This window comes from Trematomus bernacchii, unplaced genomic scaffold, assembly GCF_902827165.1.
Source record: "Trematomus bernacchii unplaced genomic scaffold, fTreBer1.1, whole genome shotgun sequence".
Lineage (NCBI taxonomy): Eukaryota > Metazoa > Chordata > Actinopteri > Perciformes > Nototheniidae > Trematomus > Trematomus bernacchii.
Window position 1 is genome coordinate 1,804,328 of NW_022987778.1, and position 18,774 is coordinate 1,823,101.

The 18,774-nt window shown below is 39.5% G+C and overlaps 1 protein-coding gene across 1 annotated transcript; it reads right to left on the reverse strand.

Annotated features, from left to right (window-relative positions):
* Positions 1–3,253: 3,253 nt before the first annotated feature.
* admb (adrenomedullin b) lies at positions 3,254–6,422 on the reverse strand. The gene is made up of 4 exons (XM_034149131.1): positions 6,317–6,422; positions 5,832–5,940; positions 4,970–5,104; positions 3,254–4,257 (listed from the first exon to the last, which is right to left on the reverse strand). The coding sequence occupies exons 2-4, from the start codon at positions 5,933–5,935 to the stop codon at positions 3,975–3,977; spliced, it is 522 nt and encodes a 173-aa protein (XP_034005022.1). The 5' UTR covers positions 5,936–5,940; positions 6,317–6,422; the 3' UTR covers positions 3,254–3,974.
* Between the last annotated feature and the right edge of the window lie 12,352 nt (positions 6,423–18,774).

The window sequence follows — 18,774 nt, forward strand, 5'->3', positions numbered from 1 at the left end:
ACCTTTAATATAAAGTGTTACCGAATATTGCTTTAGATTTGATTTCCCCTATTATTTCGAGAAACTTTTACAATTCTCTGTATTGTGTTTCTTATTTATTCTAACAATATAATAGGATAGGATTTTTGTTGTTATTGATGAATTCAGTGTTTTCTTCTTCCTATTGTTTGGACACTATTTTATTTACTGTACCTTATAAGCCAATGGTATATATATTTGTAAAGCTGTCTTAAATCCCTTAAAGGTCCCATGTCATGCTTTTCCGGTTATTACCCGTCCCCTTGTGTGTTATGTAGCTTTTTATGCATGTAAACGGTCTGCAAAGTCACAAACCCTCAAAGTACACAATGTAGCGAATAAAACTCTAACACAGAAAAGACCTGTCTATGCTGCCCCAGAACGCCTCGTTGGACATTTCTCTTTTTCCATTTTTTTCTTCCTGAGTATGGTGACGTGACCATACCCAGGTCCAAATGGACCAATCCGCAGAGCTCCTCACACACACACACACTCACTCAGCCTTATCTTTTCTCAGCCGATGTACTCCGCGGAGTTTCGCCGGCACACACACTCACTCAGCCTTATCTTTTCTCAGCCTCCACTCCACTGATCTCCACTCACAGTTCGCCACGTACAGCCACACACAGCCAGGCTGAGTTCCGCGGTGTCTCGCTGTCTCGCAGACCCCACGCAGCAACCAGGAAACTACACCAGTAATACAGCTCACACTTGTAATGTTGTGACATACTCTTTGGTCCGGAGTTGTGAATACCCGGAATATTATATGAATGACACCAGTTATGATGTAGTACAGAGCGCGAATAAAGCACAGTTAACGATACTCGCTGTCTCCTGAGTTGTCTATAACAAAGCAAGATACACATGCAAAAGGACAACACTATAACACTGTCCGCTGCTCGAGCCTCAAAGGGCGGAGCAGCGAGCCCCGCAACGTCCGCCAACACGGCACCCAGACCCCATTCTCATCAGTTTTTCCTTACTGGTGTCATTTTCTGGTTGCTAACAAATGCCATTGTAACACATAAACACACATCAGAGCGCAGTGGGCTCATAGGGAGGAGGGGGGAGGAGGGGGGGGCAGGAGCTCCAACAAGCTGTTTAGGACAGAGAGTGAATACACATACTATACAGAGATGCTGTATGAGAAAACCAATGTGATTTTGGAAAATTGAACAATGTAAATCTATTCCAGTAGACCTCAACAATGGAATTATGATCAGTAGAAATGGCCATGACATGGGACCTTTAAAACCCCTGAAAAAGGATTTGCGACCTCCCCTTTAAGCTTTGTTGACCCCCTGTGGTCTAGTTGACCCAAAGAGAGCTGCATTCAAGTTGCTTTTTTACAATAAAAAAGGGAAATTATGGATGGACTTCCCAAAGAGAACAAAAGTATCAAAATTGCATTTTATTTTAAACATCCCTACAGTTGGTGAAATGTTGATACTCATTTGGAGATGTAAGAAACTCAGACATAAACCATTAATTTGATATAAGCTTTTCATTTAAGTAAGGGGCTTTTGAGTTTAAAGGGGACCTATCATGCAAAATGCACTTTTGTACGTCTTTTATACATGAATATGTGTCCCCGGTGTTCCAGGGAACTCACCAAGTGTCAGAAAACACAACCCTCTCTATTTTCCTCCATACCCAAATCTCTAAAAAAGGGGCTGCAACGGATCTGATAAAAACTGATCCAGATTTGAACACTGTCCTGACGTCAGGACGGTGGCGCTACGGCTATTGGGCCAACTCCACCAATCAGGAGGAGACCGCCACGGCCATTGCCGTTCGAAAGCGCTGGAGACGCTGTAGTACATATGCCAGGCCAGTAGATGGTGCTGTTCTCACTGAATCAGCCCTTGCACAAACAGAGCTATACATTGTCAAATTGAGCAAAATGAGGCATGGCTAAAATGCATGATCTGTTTGGTATTTTGAAAAAAAAAAAAGTATAACTATGCCTTATATAGGTATGGTCCTACACTATATTATTATAATATAGCATGATAGGTCCACTTTAATGAAAAGGAAAAAAAAGATGAATGGTGAAATTGCTTCTAATTTTAGGACAGTGTGACCACTCTGCACACTATCAGTAAAGTTCAAATTCCATAGTGATTAATGTCTTTGTACACAACTCATTGGAGTGTTCCAGACTTGAGGATCACTTTGACAGATCACTGTCCCTACTCCCCATCCATTAAAACTTAAATTCTTTGGTGAAAGATCATTCATTTTGTTAAATGGGCATGATTACACAATTCTAAGAACATGTTGAGCCAAGACAAATATATTGTCCGTACATGTGTTTCTTTGAAAGCATGCAGCTGATAAAAGGATTATTTTTAGAATGGAATGTACACTATTGTTGACTTTCTGTAACTCAGCATTTAATCACACTTAACTACACATGCTATCATTAAATGGCAAGGCTCATAAACTGCGTTTCCCCTCAGCACTATCGCTTGAAAGTACAAGCAGAATATTTGATATAAGGTCACTAAGTAACATCAACGTTGCTTTGAATTATTTTCTTTGTTGCATTCATTTATTTCAAAAAGAAGAATGTCACAGCCAGCTGAAAACGATTACAGTTCCTGCTGCGTTTCACCATACCAAGACCATAAATCATGTTACCTAACACCATGTCAATTCATTTCAGCTGAATCATGAGTTAATTAGGATTTACTACATTCAAACCAAAAAGCAGATACATTCAAAACTAAAGCTCTAAAGATCAAACCTTTAGCATAACCACATGAAGTGCTTTGTTCAAGCTGCATTTGTTACATGTATCTTTCTGTAAAGCTAGATGGCAGCACAACACTTGTATCGTCTGATCAGTACTTCTACTACTGGCTCTCCAACCCTCTACATATCATCCATAGTCCCGCCAAGAACTGCATGACTCATTTGTAGTTTTTCTTGAGTTGGTATGTAAGACTTTCATCATCCAAACAAATTACATCGCTAATATAATTTGTTTCCAATAATATAAAAACATCACAATAACATTACAAAAAGACGATACTCGGTAATAAGATACTTAATTAACATGAAGAATACAGGACAAGATGGTTATTAACATTTAAGATACATACTTCATTGAAGTTTAAAAGAGACATGTTTAATATATATTTTCCCTGTATAAAAATATAGTTGTATGCTTAAATATAAGGTAGCTTTATAAATCCTTATATACAAGCAGATAAGTATATGTTTTTTTTTATATCGTAGTACATATAGTCAAAATTGCACTTCACAAGCTGTTAATCAAATCCAGGTAGTCCATGTGGCAGTTTTGGGTCCGGTAACATCAGAAAAATCCGTTCCTCCTCAGGTCACGGTTATTTCAAAGAAGATCTTCAGGAATTGTCTTCTGTCTCAGCTGCCAAGCTCGCTTTGGAAGCAGAAGAAGAGACGGACATTCTTGTCAAGTCCCACAGGCGTGATTTGAACTCATCCATAAATTACACACTTGTTCTGACTAGGGATTTCACGAGAACCGATACTTTGGTACGAAGTCAACACCAACATTATATAATCATTCGATTTTTTTTACAGTACTACTGGTTGTAGTGTCCGGTAGTACCTTAAGGTTCTTGAGACTACATGTATTTGGGACACAGTAATTGTTTTCTTTTAGATGTTTCCCTTGTAACGAATATGGAGAATAATGGAGTTTCCCTGGTATCGGTATCGACTACTAGATTTTGGGTATCCTACCATCCCTAGTTCAGACTGACTGATGCATGCAGAAATATATGATTGAAATCTCTCTTTCATCCAGATTGAACTATGCAATTCTTCCTTTGATGGACTGTAGCAGCCCTTCTTTCTGTGAATGTAGTTGTAAATCAGTGGAATAAAACCTCTGAGGGGACTTATCTTGATCTGCTGTGAGCAAATAACCCCAACAAGGATTCTCCTTTGTCTTTCCATGCCTGTCTTTAGGACACTGTGCGTGTGCTTTTGTGTCTGTGAACTCGCTGACCAGCTTCAATGCTCCGCCTTTGTCTTCCTGTCTGGAGGGCGAGTCGAGAGACATCCAGGAGTGAGCGTCGGCGGCGTCCGTACCCTCCGGAGCCCATCTTGTTCTCAGGGGCATTGACCTCTCTCGCGTTGTTGCTCATCTGGTGCAGATTGTAGAGCAGGTCGTGTAATGCACAGGTGACCAAGGCGCAGCCTGCGGCTTTGTTGGGTGTTCTTCTGCGTCTGATATGTAGCCCAAAGCTGGATAAAGAAAATGTAAATGTATGCGTTTTTTTAAGAATGCCTTCCAGGGTTGTTAAGTCTGACATGGCAACACAAGTGGACAGGGTGTAAACCCAAGTCGTAGAGATGTATCTAAATTCATGTAAATGTGTCAGTTCAATGGAGGGTAGATTATCCACATTATTATTATTACTTTAAATGTATTGTCCCTTAGGTCAAATTTGTGTTTCAGCCAAACATAGAAGAGACAGAAACGTTCGCACACAGACTAAGATACAAAAAAAGTAATACAATGCATGAATACATCAAGTATCAATCATCTAACCCAGTGGTTAAAAACAAAACGTATCATCAGTTTGGTCATTCTAAACATTTGACTGTTTTGTGGCCTGAGAAATGAAGGAATTATTCAGCCTGTAAGTCCTGTCTTTTAGAGGTCCAAATCTTTATCAGAAAATACGGGAGCTTAAACTCTCCATACTGTTCTTGGTAGGAATTTCATTTTTAATTCCTGTAAATCAGGAGATCATAAAGACCTTATCTTGTCTTACACATGCATCTGGGGTGCCTCTCACACTTAACAATGCAGAGCTTTGGGGTCCTCCTGGTTGCCTAATGGTTTAAAAGCCGAACATCAATTATAAATCCCTCCATGTCTACTACCTATTTCTACATTATCAGCCATCAACTTTGGGCAAAATTACCCTCAAAACGTAGCTTTTCTTGTTACCTTGACGGAAGTGATGCCAGTTTTCCATTCTCGTCCTGCTGCGCTCCAACATGGATTTCAGAGTGGCTCTCAGCGGCTGTCAATAAGGTGTTACACAGATCTCTCTTCATACGGGTGTGCAGCCATACTTTGGACCTGCCACAAAGAAAAGTACACGTTCTGAATAAACTGACACTTATTCACAGAGAATAAAAGTACAGACTTAAAATCATGATATTCAGAAACACGCAAAAATAATGATTCAATTAATTGCTGGGCTCAAGACATTTCAAGAGTTTTCTCAGGATGTTAAGAAATGTCATCACTTGATGGTTTCAGAAAATATAAATTGATAAGAAATTGCCCGAAATGTTTATCTGCAAGGGTGACAGATTGGCCACAAGTTGGTTAATCACAGACATAACGATATCTGCGAGTATTCCTATTGAGTAATAAGAAATGTAAGTACAGGAAGACATGTGGAAGTAGGGTTAGGGTTAGTAGATAGGGTAAGTAGTTTAGAGGTGACTTTTCACATAGTTTAGTTCACTGGAGAATGGTTAATTTCTTAACTGTCAAATGCCTTTCGCAACATTAATTCATCATTATTCTATAGTAACCAACTTAGGTGTCCTTATCAAACATAGTTTCTATTTGTTCCGACTCTTATGATCGGCTTCAAAAGTCCACAATGTGTCGGGCTATAACCAAACTGAATTGAACTGACTTTACTGGATATTTTGATATCAACATTACTTGAAATACACATCTCTTGTGTTGTTAAAGGGTGAGCAAATGACTTCTATATTTATTGATAAAATGATGAGGCTTCTTTTGTAAATGAACACAATGTTCTCTCAGAGCTTGTTGATCGGCTGCTCACCTTTTTGTCAGGCTGGTGTTGATCTCCCCTGTGGCACATTTCACCAGTGGCAGGACAGTGGTGAAAACACAGCAGCAGATGACCGTGTGCAGAGCTAATCTCATTTTGGCTGGAAGATGTAAAGATTAGAAGAAATTACATTTAGGAGGTTAACTTTGAACTGCAACATCTGGTGATGGATAAGACAGTACTGGAAAGGCTTTGGAGCGGCAAAACAGTGTGGTTAACAATCACACTCTGTTGCATTGTCAATTATAAATCCATATTAATGGATTTGTAAGGCATATTATTGGAGAAAAAAACATCTATTAATCTTACACCCAAAACCACGGGAAAGAAGTAACTAATTAAACTCTTAGTACCTCAATGTCATATCCCAAATTTCCCAGGAAATCAATTTACATTCTTAAATACCCGAAGAGTCCTTGTGCAATCCTTTAAAGTAATCTTGAATTTAAATAAGGATTATTTGAAAAGCCACTTACCTTAAGGTTTGAGCTTGGTACTTAGTGTAGATAATTGATGATGCACATCCAAGTATGTTGTATACTGTTTAGCAGAGTAAGTAGTTATTCCCCCCCAAGGTTTTAAAGAGTTTACCATGAGTTGAAGTCTGAAGTTTACACTGCTAACATGAGAGGCTTTATAGAAGGAGGGAGGGAGCTGTACCTGAATGCCAGACCCAGTGGGAGGGACTGTGGGACAGTTCATGTCTAACCCATCCACCCCACATGTAGACAGTAAAACCAAAAACATGCAAAGATTGTAATCAAGTCAGCAATCCTTCAAATGGCGTGACTACGGCTTGTTAGTTTGTGTGCATTTTCATTTTCCAAAAGTTTTGAAATAATCATTTTTGTGCATTTTAGGGTTTTGTAAATTAACACATTTGTTTTCCTCTGTCAATGGTTTATTTTTATCTTAACAAATTGGAGTCTTATGTGCACCAAGGCCATTTGCATATTGTTTGCCTTTTCTCTTAATATTTGTCTAAAAAACAAGTTGTTTTGGGAATCAGTATGGTGTTTTTATCGGCCATGCATGCTTTAAGGCAGTTAAGTCAAGTTTAATTGTTAATAGATATGTGTTTTTGGATGATTCTAGTTCAGTCTGAGTCAACCATCTGTGATTGTTAAATGGCTACAAAAGGTTAAGTATATTTAAATGACTATGGTGTTGTTACGGCAACTACATGCACGGTGCTTTTTACTGAACTTGTGCTCTTTCAAATGACCAGTTGAATCACTCTGAGTGCTATTTACATCCACTGGTTGTCAGGGTTCTGCATGACCACCTGTGTACAAAGATTAACTTGCATTCAAGTGCACATCGTTTTCAAAGTACCCACCGTACCAATTATTATTGTTTAATCAATAGGTAAATCGTATTCAAAGTTAATTTCAGGAGTCAAATTTGACCCTGACTCAAAACGGTTAGCCAAAGCATCTCAGCTCTGTTACAATAACATGTCATGTGGGAACTGTTTAATTTTTCCAAATGGAGTAGAAAAACACTTTGATATGGTTGATTGGTCAGCCATGTTTTATTTATTTTTGAAGAAGTCTTATTTTACTCAGAATTCATTGCCAATTAGTTATAAATATGAATGTCAGCACTGTAACTAGTTAAATAGACATGTTGTATTCAAGGTATTTACTGCTGAGAGTCGGGCTGCAAACCAAATGTCAGAAAATTATGGAAAATTATGACCATGAAATTGCAAGCCAACAGCCCAGAACCCAAAGATATTCAATGTACAATTAAGTGACAGAAATATTGCAAGCATCCTCACATTTCACAAACAAAAAACAAACAAAGTTTTGCATTTTTTTAAATACATCATTTCAATTCTAATAAGTTAAAACATTCTTAGCAATGAATTTTCCTTTAGTCAAATAATCCACTTGAGTGAGTAAATCATATGGGGGGAGGTTAGCTGTCCAAAATCACACCTAAAACCCTACAACTATGCATATGACCTCTTTATGATTATAATGATATTGTAATAACTGTGTTGAAATAATTTCCAATACATTACATACATACATTACATACATGTACATGTTATACGGTTAACAGAAACTAAAGTGGTATGAACTGGCAGACATAGAATGATCTTGAATCTTGCACTTACATACTAACAAAGCACTTATATACTAACAAAGGACTGGCTTATCTAAAGCTAGTTGAGTAGCACTTGAAATGTTTTGGCTCTATGAAACCTGATGTACTTATATTATTCTGTTTTCTTCAAGTTTGTATCTTCTTGGTCGAATGCACTTATTGTAAGTCGCTTTGGATAAAAGCGTCAGCTAAATGCAATGTAATGTAATGCAATACCCGCTGTAATATGGTTGTAAACCAAACCTCTTTTAACTCCTGTCTCAACCTGTTGTTCCCTATTCATGTCAAGCAGTTGACTAATACTAATAATGCCCTTCATCGCCTATTTCTTTGTGCACTTTCTGTGACAACGGTTGAATAGAATATAGACAAGAAATGCTGCAAGACCTGCAGTCAGTCTCTGAAATGAGACGTTTTGGCCCTTGGTGCAGGATGCCTCACCCAAACTGTCCTAACAAAGGGTCAGTCTATATGACTTCATGAGTTAAGTGTAAAACAGGACCAGAACTAGAAGACAATAACGCAGCGTCCACACGGCGGCGTGCGTTGAAGCTTGCCGGTGAGCTTGTCTGAAACTCGACCAACAACCAATCACATGAATCTCCCGCCCCGGACACACAAGCACGCGGTTTGATTGGCTAGAGCTTGTACTGGCATATGATTTGATTGGCTGACGCTTCCGCCGAAGCTTCCAAAGTTGAACATTGCTCAACTTTTGAAGCGAGCAACGAGAGCAAAGCGAAGCAACGCTCCCACAATGCAGTTCGGCAAAGCGTGACATCATCCCATTCAAAGTGAATGGGCAGAAGCGTTGAAGCTTCAACGCACGCCACCGTGTGGACGGGCCGTAATACATCATTTATTCACTGCTAATGGCCAAATGAACAGCTGCAGGTCTGAAAGCGCCCTAAGAAATTGTTGAACATTGCACAAATAATGTGCTGTACTTTCGATAAAAGACTTAAGTTGTAGTCCTACCCAGTTTTGCCTCAAACTTGTGTTGACCTGCGCTCCGCTGATGCAATCCGAGCATATATTACATCCACTACCAACCCCTGTAATCATCACCATCATGTCTGTAGGGTACATTTCTGTAATCCATTGTGCCAATGTCAGGTCTGTTTCGATTTGACTTTACAAAACACAGTAGCTTAAAAAAGTTTGAAAGTTCTCTAGAAGAACATGAGTAATGTATTTTGGATACATTGAATAGATAAACAAAGTGCTGCCATGGCAACAACAAGGCACACTTCATGGGCCAAAAAGATGATTCAATGATCTGTGTTTTAACATGATCCTGTTCGCAAACCTAATTTAAATACTGTTCTGCAGAATTGTATTAATCCAAAACAGAAATGTACTCATGATCAAAATATATCTATCTAGCCATAGGTGGTCACTATGGCTTTTATAAATGTTTTTGTATCCATATCAGTAAGCCAAGATTTTTTTCTCCCCTCAAATTGTTGCTGCAAAAATAGCTTTGATATTACATATACAATAGATTAAGACAATATGGTGTTTGGTTAGGGGACGGATGAAGCTGTGTTTGATTTCCACAGTCAGGGGTCAGTAGAGAACGATGTTAGCTCAACATTGGCAGGCATCCATTATGTGATATTATTAGATATTCGGCGTCTATTTATAGATACACATTTCGTTTTGTCGTTTTTATTACTACTGAGATATAAAGGCAGGTATTATAAGGAGTTTTATTAACCCTGCCTCTTTGGTATGTAATACCATGGGGCTCTTCTTGGGCCTGAAGTGAATACTCCCTGGAAATATACTGAGCGATAAGCACTCGACTAAATGTGACGCCCAAACATTTCTCAAACCTCATTTCGAAACAATGGAAAATCACAGTATCTGTTGTTGTGTGGAAAAATACAGGACCAGATATTTATCAATTACAGGTGGAAAACCAAAAGGGCCCTTGGCAACTCAAACTTCAGCCAAGGCCAAATGCCTTATCACACTATGTTAATGACAATACAAAATATACTGGCCCTAAGTACTAGGGATGGGTACCGTTAAGGTTTTAACGGTACTACTACTTTTATCGATACCGCTTATCGATCCAGTCCTTTAACGGTACTCTTATCGGTTCTTTTGGTAGAAAAAAATAAGGTAAACTAACTAAACAAATTGTGAAAAAAATTAACATTGCTTTTTATTTAAATTAAATAAATAATATTTCACATCAAAAGAAACAACAATGTTTTAACAAATCGTATTAAATAATGTGATGACAGAACTGTAAACAGAATAGCTGAAACTTTAACAAAATAAATAACTCAGTTACCTCTAATCATTAACCCGTGTTTGTATAATTGAGTTAACTCCGTGTGTTGCTGCTAGCATACATAATACCTGACGTGGAAACGTTACTCGTGGATGGGGCTACAGCGCTACTAGAAAGACATTCGAACCCGGTGCATTTCTCCGTCTGGATGTGGTGCACTTTTGCTAAATGTTTAGACAAATTGCTCGTGTTACCGCCCTTACATGCTAAACTCTTATTGCACTTTTGGTAACGACTAACGAGCATTGTCCACATCGAGACGGGTAAAGTTTAACCACACCTTTTAGCGCTTAGTTCTCTCCGCCATCTCCACCGTGTGTGTGTGTTGCTGCATGTAGCAGCTGCGTGTGTGCTGCCCCGCCCCCTCGCACACAGACGGGGGAGAGAGATCTCTCGTCTGGATTGGAAAGATCGAAAATACATCAGACGCATTTTTTTTGTTGCATATTAGATAACGGAGTTGGCGACACTAAGACTGCAATATACCGTAATTTCTGGACTATAAAGCGCACCTGAATATAAGCCGCAGCAGCTAAATTGAATGATGTGTACATATATAAGCCGCACTGGACTATAAGCCGTAGGTGTTTTAATGTTTAATTACCATATGTAAGGGTTCGTGCACAGAGGGGATTGTCGGGAAAGAGATGGCTGTTTGAGGAAGCTCCCATTTATTAACATTTCAACAAACAAGTTGCATATTTGCATAACGTATTCAAGTGTTACCATTTAGTGCAATAGTAGCTACAGAACATGTACTGTGCTGTGTAAACTGTACTGTATCACATAGCGTTTCAGACACACAAACTTTTCAACTTTCAAACTTAGGAGAGGTTACGTCTTCTTTGTGTTATAAGATAGGACTGGCAGGGTCAGTCAAACCTGGTCGTTATCCCGCGGAGCTCCTGTCCCGGTCCCTTGCGCTCTCTCGGCCCGGTGTCTACAGGGCTAGCCCGAGGATCCCCCGCTAGCATCCCCCGCTAGCATCCGCCGCTAGCAACAGGCCTTCAAAAAAATGTTAGAGGCGCTCCTGAAACAGCGTCAAAACGGGTATATTTCCCGGGCTATATATATATATCACGCTTTGTTTCACTCGTTTGTTGTTTTGTTCCTCCGTGTTTTCAGAGCAAGTCGTCGGAGCTGTAAAAATCCATAGATTAGCCGCACCGTTATATAAACCGCAGGGTCGAAAAATGGGGAAAAAGTCGCGGTTTATAGTCCGAAAATTACGGTAATGTTTATGTAGCATAATACACATGACATATCTTTTTTAAATGTCTCCAGTACCGATAAAAAGACCGATAACGTCGGAGTTTAACGGTACCACGGTCTTTAATAATTCAGCCCCGGGGCTCCTTTAATACCGGGGCTCGGTACCCATCCCTACTAAGTACCCACCGTGATCTCCAGAAATGCTGTGTATCGGCCTGGTGGTTTTTATTTGCTCCCACATTAAAAGAGTTCTGCCTGGGCCATCATATGAGAACTTAAAGGTAGGGTAGGTAAGAATGGAGAAACCAGCTCGAGTGCGCTAGAATTTGAAAGTACGCAGCCGAAAAAAATCTGCCCCTTCCTTCAGACTTCCTTACAGAGCCCCTCCTCCAACATACATGAACGTGCACATGACCAATGAGGGCACGAGATAAGTTTGTGCACAGATGGAAGGCTGACAGGCAGGTAGGCCATCCAGTTATTTTAGCCGGGCCGGCTCAGATGATTGGTCGTGCTTTTTACAGCGCCACGGCTTCCACAGATGACATATTTTTATATATTTATTGTCAAAGCATTTAATGTATTCATTGCTATCGGGATGTTAAGAGCATTCCATGGAATATAACAAGTGTTTCTGAAGTGAATTACCTACCCCACCTTTAACCCGTCCAACAAGCTACATGAAAATTGTCCCAATAATTTTCCGTAACCCATCTGACAAACAGACAACCCAAAGATTTAACCTTCTTAAGCACTTTTTCTTAAATGTAGTTGTATTTTCAGTCTTAATGCCTAGTAATACATACCCTCATGCATCAAGATATTTTATATATATATTTATTATACAATATATATATTATATTTCTAGATAATTATTTCTTGTGGCCTTTTATCTCAACCTGAAGTTTCGTAGAGATGAGTGTCTAGATTCAGAACTTACCATCGAATACGCAACTGACACTATTACTCTGATGATGTCATGTTAAATTGTTTCTGGATATTAATTTCTGATTTGTTACAGTTACACTGCCATTTGGCCTCTTATTGACAAGTATAAGCGCCCTGTGGTACCCATCTGGTGTTCTGTTGGCAGTAACATCTCACATCCTCTCATAGGTGAATCTCCACAACATGACATACAGCCTGCACATTTGGATGCTGCGTGTGGAGCTGACAGTGTTGAATTTTTGAACACTAAGATCATTCCAGGCTTACATGATTTTGCTAGAAACTAAATTGTTCCACGGTTTTCCATTATTAAGCAGTTGAAAATGTGAGTAGCGTGTCTGAATATCAGTGTGGGTGGAATTTTGTTCCAAAACAATCCAGAAATCTCAACACATTAAGCCACAGATGTTAGTTGATCTGATATTCTGACCATTTTGTAACAGGCTTTGACATGTCCCTCTTAAAACCATTGTCAATATTTCACAAACGAGTGGCGTGTTGCAATGGTGCGGTAACTCCTTTTGAATTAATGATTCACCAGATGTTCACAAAGTAAGGGTTTTACTATTTTCTGGAGTCTCTGAGCACCATATTTGTCCCTCACAATGACAATCTTAATGACTAGCAGGTGTAATGTTTACCATGTGCTCAATTTTAGTTTGAGTGTTCACATGATAACAATTGCCAAATAAATCCAAGCTGAAATCACTGAGACTGTTGGTAAACACTTAATTTTGGCAAAGTATTGTACAAACTGAACTTACTTGACCTGATGATGGCACTAGACAATGGTCAGGGGATAAAAGTGATGACATCTGTATGAATTGTTGTGGCAAACCATCCGGTAAGTCTTGAAACATTTATTTAGAAATGACATGTTGTGGTGGCAAGAGAAGATAAGAGATAATCACCAAGTCCTTAAAATACTTTGATATGCATGATAATGAACTCAGTGAAGCATCATAAATCTTTGCTTGATAGTCCTTATCACAAGGTTTTTCAATAATGATAATGTAAATGTTGATGATTGTAGTTTAGGAAGTATTCTGATCCAAACAGATGGTCCTCATCACGGTCCAATCAGTTAGACAGTACCTTTTTATAGAACTGACCCATAGGATGATTCATCTTTTTTGACTTGCAACTGCCACATATTTGTGTTTTATAGCTGTGTCTGGTATTATTCGATTCTCACTTATCTTTCATTGTTGTTGAAAGTGCAAAGACGTCAGAGATCAATTTGGAGAGTCCTGAAATTCCAGTGCGTGGGTTGCAGGATGGAAAATGGATTTTAAAAGCCAAAAATCAAAGGACCTGCCAGACACTGTCAACCACCACCAGATATATTGTTAATTTTGTACTATTTGTCAATGAATATCTCACTTCTTTGGTCTTTCAAATATTTTTAGAAATGTCCTGCTATAATCTGTTCTTAGTGAGGTTTCAATTGGATTTGAGACATGTAACAAATAGGCTTTTTTAGCCTAATTACTTACGTCGTCCCGCATTTTATTCAAGAATTGCCAAGTGCATTTGCTGTGTGTTTCAAGTAACGTATTCCACCAATTGTAATAGATTCTCACATATGAGCAGTACATCCACTGCTCTTATGAGGACCACTGAGTAGCTTCACATTCAGGGGATTCACATCTTCTTTGATGGCACTAAACTAAATGTATTATTACTGGGGATTCTCACTGGCAAACCTTATTGCTACATATATAGTGTTATGGTTCCTATTTGAAACTTTCACTCGCTGTGTGTATATGTGCCTCTAAAAGTAATACATTCCTTGCCCTTCACCAATAAAACCAATCTACACTATAACTGCAAGAATCTTGTGCTTGCTGTCTATAATTGTATATCTTTTTTATTGTTGTACTAAAGTAACATGCAGAGCAAACGTAGCTTGCATTTCCAAGATGTTTTGGGGCTTTATTCCACATTGTCTTCTACGATTCCAGGAGATGGATGTCCCTCAAGTGGCTCATAAACGTGTTCCGAAAATAGCATGTTTACTATAGTTTTTCCAGTGAAGTTAACAGTTTAATTGCGAGTGATGTTTCCTGCTCCATCGCATTCTGTCGCCATGAGTCATATGCTGTTATGGAGGCATCGCATGCTGAAAGGCAAAAGTCCTCGCCCTATGCTGCGTTGAAATCAATCAAGACAATGAAATCTGGCGAATATCGCTAGCCTTTGCTCACCCTTGTCTGATTCAGACTTTAATATGCGACTCCCGCTCTTGTGAGCTAAATGATTGTAATGTTTTCTTCGAATTTCAGAGTTAATATCCTCTTTTTCCAGCCAAAGTATTGATGTCACATTGTCTTCATTAGGACTTTGTGGTTTAGGGCATCACTTCCAAATTAAGTTGGGAAATGGATTGATTAACTTCAGGAATGTTTATTTTTTTCGTCCTTTAGAGATGGTCTTTCAAATAGTTGTTTTTAGAGGTTCGGAAGATTTAGTGAGCCCCTTTTCAAACATAAAATACATTAAATCATCTGTTAAATAGGGGGCTTAGACATGTTTGACAATTACGGAAATGTTCCTCACAGATTTAACGATTGTAACGATTTCTTAGAATGAGCAGAGATGACAGGACATTTACGGAAAGAGTAAATGTCCTGGAAAGAGATGTATGTATGATTTTGGGCTCCTTATGGTTGAGATGGAGCGATGCTTTTGACTGATAAAGTTAGGAAACAAATAAAGAGTGTTCTCTGTCTTGAATTAGATGAATTACCTTTTGCTGCTGTATCCTGAAGCCCATATAATGGTATTCAATTCACACTTTGAAATGTTATGAAATATTAGCAGTTCAAGCTATTCAAATTGCTGTTGTGTTTTATGTATTGATTTCAGTGCTTATACAGACAGGAATTCACATTGTTACTAGGTGTGTCTGATTAACAAAACGTAAGATTCTGAATTTAAATCCTGGCACTTTGTCCATCCAATAAGGGAGGTGTTGTGGCGAAGCTCCAGACCTGTCTACTTACTACAGGAGGATCATGACAGTTAAGATTTGGTACCATTCCCTCCTTTTAGACATATGTCTTTTTTTAAAAGGTTAAGCAAAGCATGTTGTGTTGATCTGTGCTCATGAATAGCAGATGTTTTCACACCTTCATGACATACTTATGTGTGGGAGAGAAAGGGTGTGTATTTAGGGAAGGGATGATGATACAAGAGCCTTCAGGTAATTATGCATCTGCCTAACCAAGCACTTGGCCTTTCACCCGGTTAAGAGGAGCTCTGCTGATTGATTCACTAACTTCCTTAGAATGATTTCATATACTCCGTGCAATTAAGTAGGATGCTGGTAAACAATGCTCTGATAGGAGGCCAACTCCAAACTTGGCTCAGTCACTAATGATGAGTCAGACGGTTTCAAGCAAAAAAGAAATAACTTCATGTGCTGGCAGGAGAGAAGCGCAGTCCATGGGGGTTGCAGGGAATTTTTTTTTTCTTCTTCACAGAAACACTTGTGTTTTATATTTGCGCCTTGCCTAACATTCTTTTGTGTTCATGGGGGAGGAATAGGATGAGACGTTTACTTTTGAAGTCTTTCTATCTTGTCACGTAAAGCATTCCTCGCAGATAGAGTAGACATCCAGCCACATCACTGCAGCGATATTACAGTTCAGAGCAGGCTGAATTAAAAAAAGAATCTGCATCTGTAGCACATTTAGATTAAGTAGGTATTTAGTTTTGATTTATGTGTTTTTGGGGTGCATGATTGTGTGCATGCAGCATTCACGTACCCCGTTGTGTAAACTATGCATGCATGTAAGTATTCATGTGCATGCATTTGAATATGATTTACAGTAGGTAAGTGCATGTGCATGTACTTTTACATGTATCCCCAGTAACCTCTGACCCATGAGGGTAAAAATACAACTGCTATCAGAGTGGCACACGGCTCACCTTTAGCACTGCACTTTACATTGTCAGAAGATATTTATATCTGGAATGAACAATTGAGAAAGAAGAGTTTGGTTTCCCCGCTGTGGCCTCGGCTCGGCCTTCCTGTGGGTGCAGAGTCAACCTCAGTCAGATGCGCTGATTGGAGCCAGATCCTTTGTCCCAAATTCCGTCTCCTTGCACCCTTGAACCTCACGAAATCTAACTAAAACCTTCAGTCATTGGTTTAAGTCCCACATGTGATGTTGTGAAATGTCAGGAGGGCGAGGCGCAGAAACACGTGCTGGTGGACAGGAGGGATGACACGCAGGTGAAATAAGGTTGAGGCCGAGCAGCTCTTTACAGTAATAGACATTTCTGTTGGTGTGAAGTGGAATGCTGCTGTTAATTTCTCACTCTCTGGACCCACTTTTGCTGTTTTTCATTTTTATGAGGAGTTGGGAGGACATCTGTTTGGGTCGTTGACCCTTACAGGAGTCCTCCAGGGACCTTTTAATCTTCCGTGGAGATCTATAATGCGAATACGCATTGATATGCTATTTTTGTCTACTCTCTCGCCAGATGCTTCCCTGAACTCTTAATACGCCCGTATCACACCCCTGGGGTCCATGAATTGTCATATGCGATACTGTGAAGGAAGGTAAATGTTCTGCAGGCGTTTTATTTGGCTGTCCCAAGAGTACCCTTGTGCTCCGTAAACCTCTACAGGCCCCGGGCTCCCGAGAACCCCACTCGCTGTAAATACCCAGAATTCCTAAAACTTTCAAAGCCCTATATATTTTGAATTCCTCAGACTCTTTGTATCTCAGATGCTCTGGTACTCAAGGGGGCAGTGAGACCCCCTTAACCCCGCCTCATCTTTATTTTCCAACTAACCCCCCCTGCTGCCTTTTTTTCTCTCTCACTCACACACACACCCCCTGCGATGGATTCCAGATCGGGAATTTTATGCATTTCTGTTTCGCATCACCTCCCAGGAATGCAGCACGCGTGCCACAAGCCTCATAACCTCAGGCTGATGAGTGTGAGGATGTTTAAAAGAGAGAGGACTGATGGGATACAGACGCTGCTGGGGGTTATGGGGGGTGGCTGAGGGGAGGTTTGACTGAGCGCATCCGGCGCAGCACTCGGCGTTAATGACAGGCCATCTTGTTGCATAAAGCAATGTTAGTGCAGCTGTGGTATGTGTGCCGAGCGCATCTGGACCGCAGATTTTTGGGAGTGTATTTTGTGTTTGTTTGGTCTGTCCCGTCTCACTCAAATTAAAGACTGTTGCACGATACACAGGGAGGATGGAGTGAATTAACTTTGTTGGGGATCTTTCGAGGGGGGGCTCATCTCAAAGTGCAGATTTTACAAGGCAGCCTGTTTTGAATAACGTGTAGATACGTCTTTTATGCTCTGGAAGTATCAGGCATTACGCTTATTGAATCTTGTCAGGATTAGACGCTCATTGTCAGGTTGCTTGGAGGGCGGAAAAGTTCCTGACCTGCAGATTAACCACAGAGAAACGCTGCGTGGCGGTCAGGTCTTTGTCAAACACAGCCTCCAGTCAACTCTCCGTTTGAGTTAGGGCTGAAAGTAACGATTATTACTGATTGCCGATATGTAGTTTTTTTTATTTAAAAACCAGATTTATCGATTTTATTATTTTACCTAAAAATGTCCAAGGTGATCTTTTATGGTCAGTCCAAAACCAAAAGATTTTTTTGAAGCTCTAGTTATAGCTAAATAAGGTTAGATACAATTATTTCTGCTGTTCTCTCATTTACATAATTGTTGGCTAGATAGTTGTAGATTTAAATTAAAACTTCTTAAATGTAATTTCATCTTTGAAGTTCTTGTCCTGTAAATTAACATTTGAGACATTTTGTGTCTTATATTCAAAATATGCAACGTTTGATTTCTTCAAGTTGAATTAGTGTTAAACCAAAGTTTTTCCTAAGAATAACTTTTGCAGTATCCATCTGTGATTGGCAAGAATGTTTTATTCCCTGTAAGTCCTTATTACACTCCCTTGCGTGCCCCATATCTAATGTAACTAAAGTCCCAGACAGACAACTACCAGACAATAGAAAAACAGAACATTTTGTTACACATAATTATATGTATGAAACAGTACATGATGATCCTGTTTCATAGCCAGATAATGATCCACTGTATTTTGGAAAATTGAAGAAGTCAGTCATGGACATTAAGTCTCAGTTTTTCTCCATTGTTGTGTCCCCACATGAGACACAGTTTACACATACATGTGTATTTATTACCGTACAACAGTTAGTGTCTTTTGCTGATCAGAAATACTGAACTTCCCTAACCACTGTCTGTAGTGGCGTTGTGTTTGTGGCGCTCTAGCACCCTCTGGTGTTCATATGATGGTTTGGGTAAAAAGTTGGTTTGTGCAGTTGGCATGTATGTTGTGTA